The 6000-nt window shown below is 39.8% G+C and overlaps 1 protein-coding gene across 2 annotated transcripts in view; it reads right to left on the bottom strand.

Moving 5' to 3' along the window:
• Positions 1–359: 359 nt before the first annotated feature.
• Positions 360–6000, bottom strand: part of Grsf1 (G-rich RNA sequence binding factor 1) — a 62834-nt gene continuing 57193 nt past the window's right edge. For both annotated transcript variants that reach the window (XM_090343457.1, XM_090343456.1), the window contains exons 7-10: positions 5721–5842; positions 4179–4314; positions 1907–1981; positions 360–600 (exon numbers count right to left, since the gene is read on the bottom strand). In XM_090343457.1, coding sequence (XP_090199583.1) covers positions 1932–1981; positions 4179–4314; positions 5721–5842 — 308 coding nt within the window. In that variant the 3' untranslated portion in view covers positions 360–600; positions 1907–1931. The remainder of the gene's footprint in view (positions 601–1906; positions 1982–4178; positions 4315–5720; positions 5843–6000) is intronic.

The raw sequence follows: 6000 nt of genomic DNA, 5'->3' as shown, positions 1-6000 counted from the left end.
GACAAAACTCTAAAACTGCCAAGTTGTTATTAGCACTCACTAACCTGTGTGTTTTTTTGTTTTGTAACATTCCTACCCCTATTTATGCAATCAGACACAGCTAAAAGTAAAACTATATTGCCAAACCATACTTATTTAATGATCTGAAACGTTCTCTTGCATTGGTGTTTGGTAATAACAAATCATTATTTTACATGAGAAATTTTAGATTGGTGCTCTCAATTGGTAGGCCAAAAAAAAAAAAAAAAAACTGAACTGATTACTTTTGAAATGAGAGGAAAAAGACCTTCAAGTATAATGCAGAATATGTACTCTTTACAACTGGTAGCAAATCCTCTAAGAAAAAAAACTGTTTAACTAATTGTATAAAATAAAGACCATATTTTCTTAATCAAATCCTGGACAGTTTAAATGGAAATTTAAATTGGCGGTCTATTTCATAATTCTAAACTATCTTTTTAAACACTCCACTATGAATTTTTCTTATAAGTAATAAATCCAAAATCCCAAATCCTTTCTCTAGTAGTTGCTGTCAATAAACTGGAACTTAATATCCCACGTCCAAGGACGATGTGCAAATGAAATGCTTCTTGCTTCACCCTGAAAATAAGACAAAATAGAAACCGTTCCACATTTACCATTTAAAATTACAAATTCAAATAACTTTTTCTGATTTAGTCTAAGTTATATGAGGAATCAGTTAAAAGTACAGAAAACCAGTTGGAAATTGGTATATTTAGCTGGTATGAAGACTTTCAGAATTGAGCACAGAATGTATCTTCATAGAGAATTGAACCAAAATAAATATATAACATCATGGAACTGCAGAAACTGATGTTCTAAAGGAGCCCATGATAGTTATAGGAATAGAATTACCTGTGTACATTCAAAAACCAACAAACAAAATCACTGCACTAAGTGGTTCCAAAAAAAAAAACCCAACCAACAAACAAACAACAAAAACCATGTAAACAAATAATACGAAATATTCAAATATTTTATGGAAAAAGAACTGTACCACATCAAGTTAAGGCTATAGCTTTTTCTGTGTATGTGGTACCGAAGAATTAAACACAGGGTTTGCGCATGCGAGGTGAGCACTCTACCACTAGGCTACGCTCCCAGCCCAGTCATGTACTTCTTTAAGAAAAAGAAAATCACTTTCATAACCCTTCTTTTTTGTTGTTAGTCACAGGGTCTGAATTCAGCGCCTGCATACTATCTCTGAATTCTTTTCTTATTTTTTTGTGGGTCATGGGGCTTGAACTCTGCCTGGGCGCTGTCCCTGACCTCTTCAGCTCAAGGCTACCACCCTACTCCTGGGCCTGGGTGGTATGTCTGAGCTCTTCAGTTCAAGGCTACCACCCTACCCTTGAGCCAAGGCCACTTCCCATCAGGTCCTTTTGTGCTTTGAATCTTGATCCTCAGATCTCAGCCTCTTAGAGTAGCTAGGATTACAGGTGTGAGCCACTGCATATCTGTGAATTCTTTTTGTACTACCACTTTAAGCCACATCTCTGCTTCCAGATTCCTGGGGGTTAACTGGAAATTAAGAGTCTCATAGATGGGCCGGGAGTTTTGCCTAGTGGTTAAAGTGCTTGCCTAGCATGCATGAAGACCCGGGTTCGATTCCTCGGTACCACATATAGAAAAAAAAAGCTGGAAGTGGTGCTGAGGCTCAAGTGGTAGAGCTCTTCCCTTGAGAAAAGTCCAAGGACAGTGCTCAGGCCCTGAGCTCAAGCCCAGGACTGGCAAAAAAAAAAAAAAAAGAGTCTCATAGACTTTCCTGCCTCAACTGGCTTCAAACGGTGATCCTAGAGGCTGGAGATAGCATACAAGGGCTGGAGAAAGCATAACTCAAGTGGTAGGAAATACAAAGTCCTGAGTTCAGTTACTGTCAATTTACCTTATTATCTTTAGTCCACGAAGTCTTATTTTCCTTTTGGACATGAATTTAGGAACAGCTCAATATATCGATGCTCTGAAAACAATAGGAAAAAATAAATTAGTTCTAAACAGTTGAAATGCAGAAAAAATAGTGGGGAAAAAAACCTTGTATTGAGAAAAAAATAGGAAGCCGGCTGCTGGTGGCTCACGCCTATAATCCTAGCTACTCAAGAGGCTGAGATGTGAGGATTGTGGCTCAAAGCCAGCCTGGCACAAAAGTTCATGAGACTCTTATCTTCAATTAACCACCAGAAAACCAGAAGTGGCACTGTAGCTCAAAGGTGATAGCGCACCAGTCTTGATCTGAAGAGCACCCAGGCCCTGAGTTCAAGCTCCATGACAAAAAAATAAAGGAAATGCAAATAAAAACGACCCTAAGATACCACCTTACCCCAATAAGAATGGCCAAGATTTTGAACTCAGGCAATGACAGTTGCTGGCAGGGTTGTGGAGAAAAAGGAACCTTACTGCACTGCTGGCGGGACTGTAAGCAAGTTCAGCCACTCTGGAAAGCAGTGTGGAGGTTTCTTAAGAACTGAAAATTGACCTTCCCTATGATCCTGCCATACCATTCTGGGCATCTACCCTGAACATCATAACCCAAGATATGATAAGGACACCTGCTCAGCTATGTTTATCTCTGCACTATTCACAATAGCCAGGTGATGGAGACAATCCAGATGCCCTACTGCAGATGAATGGATACAGAAAATGTGGTGTGTGTGTGTGTGTGTGTATATATATATATATACACATATATATATGTATATATATGTATATATGTATATATACATATATGTATATGTATGTATATATGTATATATGTATATGTATATGTATATATATGTATATGTGTATATATGTATATACGTATATATATATATGTATATATATATATATACATACACACACACACAATGTATATATACACAATACACACACACACACACAGCAGCCAACAGACAAAATAATAGCATTTGCAGGGAAGTGGATGAATCTAGAGCAAATCATGTTGAGTGAGACAAGTCAAGACCAAAGGAACAAAAGGCTAATGGTATCCTTAAAATGTGGTTATTAGATCCAAATAGTGCAAGAGCGAGGACTCAATACTTGCATACCCAATGCTACGGACATGGTATTGGAAATATAAACATAACTACATAGACATAAAAACCTATGACTCTGGGGGCTGGGAGTTTGGCCTAGTGGTAGAGTGCTTTCCTAGCATGCACGAAGACCCGGGTTTGATTCCTCAGTACCACATACACAGAAAAAAAGCCGGAAGGGGCGCTGAGGCTCAAGTGGTAGAGTGCTAGCCTTGAGCAAAATAAAGTCCAAGGACAGTGCTCAGACCCTGAGCTCAAGGCCAGGACTGGCAATAAATAAATAAATAAATAAATACCTATGACTCTAGACATGTTTTATTTTATAAATTAATATGTATCTATGATATACAAACCCTTAGCCTAATTTTGATTATGTTCTAAAAACTAAGTGCCAATGATTGTATACAGAGCTTCCCTTCTTGAACACTTGTTTGTTAAACATGTCATTTGAAATATGATGTAAAAACCAATGTTAATAAATTCTTTAATAAAAAAAAAAAATCAATGGGCCGCGAGTTTGGCTTAGTAGTAGAGTTCTTGCCTAGCATGCATGAAGACCTGGGTTCGATTCCTTGGTACTACATACATAGAAAAAGCTGGAAGTGGCAGTGTGGCTCAAGTGGTAGCGCTCTAGCCTTGAGAAAGTCCAAGGACAGTGCTCAGGCCCTGAGCCCAAGCCCAGGACTGGCAAAAAAGAAAAAAATCAATAACCAAGTAGGTTACATTTAGAACCAGGTGGTTCACATCTAGAATCCTACTTTGAGCACACTAAGATCTGAGTGTCTATAATCAAAGCCAAGCCAATCAAATACTCTAGACATGTATCTACAATAAACCAGCAAGAAGCTAGAACTGGAAGTGTGGCTCAGGTGGTAGAGCACCAGTCACAAGCGGAAAGAGTTCACAATAAAAATAAAGTTGTAAAGAAGCAGGTGAGCCAAAAGACTCAATGTAAGATAAAAACATGCATTAAAAAAAAAGCTGTTCATAATACTACAGAATTAAATCCTTAACAACTTAGCATTACCAAGGAACAAGTTTAGACAAGTCTCAAAACAGAGGAAGGCGTTTGTAATCCTAGACAAGTATCAAAAGCCAACAGAGAAAAGCAAGGGTAGTACTTACGAACATGGGATCGATCCTTTAGCATGGCTGCCATAGCATCCTCATGGGTATCAAAGTGCACATCTGCTTCTCCAGTGGCCTTCCCACTGGAGCTGTACTCCATGGTGATTCTTACAGGCTTCAGCGGAGCAAAAAACTAAACAACAAATACAACAAGAACACATTAAACTAGCCCAAGGTCAGGCACCAGTGGCTCACACCTGTAATCCTAGCAACTCAGGAAGCTGAGATCTGATGATTCTAGTAAGTCGATGAGACAAAAAAAAAGCCAGAAGTAGAGCTGTGGTTCTAGTGGTAGAGAGCTAGCCTTAAAGCAGAAAACAGCTCAGTGACAGTACTCAGGCCCTGAGTGTAAGCTCCATGACCATCAAAAATAAGATTCCAGCAAGATAGGATAAAGCAAGCCTATAATCACAGCTACCCAGGAGTAGGAATCAGGAGTGAATTCACTGTTAGCCTAAAAAGTTAGCAATCTCAAAACGTAAAAATAAATAAATAACAGGGGCCTGGAGTTCGACCTAGTGGTAGAGTGCTTGTCCAGCAGGAACAAAAACCCCAGTTTGATTCCTAGGTACCACATACATAGAAAAAGCCAGAAATGGTGCTGTGGCTCAAGTGGTAGAACTCTAGCCTTGAAAAAGCCAAAGGACAGTGTCAGGCCCTGAGTTCAAGCCCTAGGACTGACAAAACAACAACAAAATAGTTAAGAAGTTTGGCTTATGTGGTAAAACACTTGCCTAGTCCTACGTTCAACCCATTAAAAAAAAAAAACTGGAAATATTGAGGCTTCACTAAAGATTCTACGTTGTGGGGCAGGGAGTCTGGCCTAGTGGTAGCGTGCTTGCCTAGCATGCATGAAGCCCTGGATTTGATTCTTTGGTAACACACACATAGAAAATCCAGAAGTGGTGCTGTGGTTCAAGTGACAGAGCTCTAGCCTTGAGGAAAAAGCCCAAAGACAGTGTCAGGCCCAGAGTTCAAGCCCCAGGACTGGCAAGAAAGGTGCTATGCTGCCAACACTGGATTTAAATGCAAGTTCAAGCAATACTCCTGCCTCAATCTCCCATTTTCCGGGAGTACAAGTGTACTCACTGTGCTTACCTGCACCATACTTTTCAGCTACAGAAATGATAGTCTCTGCAACAAGGCAGATGCTAGCTTACTGCCCAGACTAATGAATAATGCATTTTCCTCTCTTCCCCAAACAAATTCAAGTTCAATTTCATGGGTTTTTTCCTGGGAGGGAGGGAGGGTTGTTTTCCAGTCCTGGGGTTTGAACTCTGGGCCTAGGCACTCTCCCTGAGCTTTTGTGCTCAAGGTCAGTGCTCTGAGACCAGCTGAGCTACAACTTCACTTCCAGCTTTTTGGTAGTTTTAGTGGAGATAATTCTCACAGATTTTCCAGACTGGGCTGGCTTCGAACCATGAAACTTACACCTCAGTCTCCTGAGTTGCTAAGATTACAGGCATAAGCCACCAGCACCTGGCCAATTTTAGATTTTTGTTCAACCTTATTAGTATTAGTTATCTTACTGCCACACACATTTATAATGTCCTGGGCATTGGCTTGGAAAGGCAATCCTCTCATGTGGACAAAATGCATTGAAGGTGTAGTTCCAAAATCTACAGCCTCTGGAAGCTTTTCTGACATCTCTTTAGGCAATTCTAAAAAGTGGAACAAAAACACAGGTAAAGAAATAAAAGCTTCAAATCTATGAATACAATATAATCAGACATGAGCTTATGTCCAAACCTTCAACTCACCTTGAACCAATATCTCATTGCAACTCCCCTGGCTTAGCAAGTACTACCTGAATGAACGA

The sequence above is a fragment of the Megascapheus bottae genome, chromosome 13, assembly GCF_031878675.1.
Source record: "Megascapheus bottae isolate mThoBot1 chromosome 13, mThoBot2.hap1, whole genome shotgun sequence".
NCBI lineage: Eukaryota > Metazoa > Chordata > Mammalia > Rodentia > Geomyidae > Megascapheus > Megascapheus bottae.
Note: the sequence above shows the minus strand (reverse complement) of the source record. Positions and strands in the feature narration are given on the sequence as shown.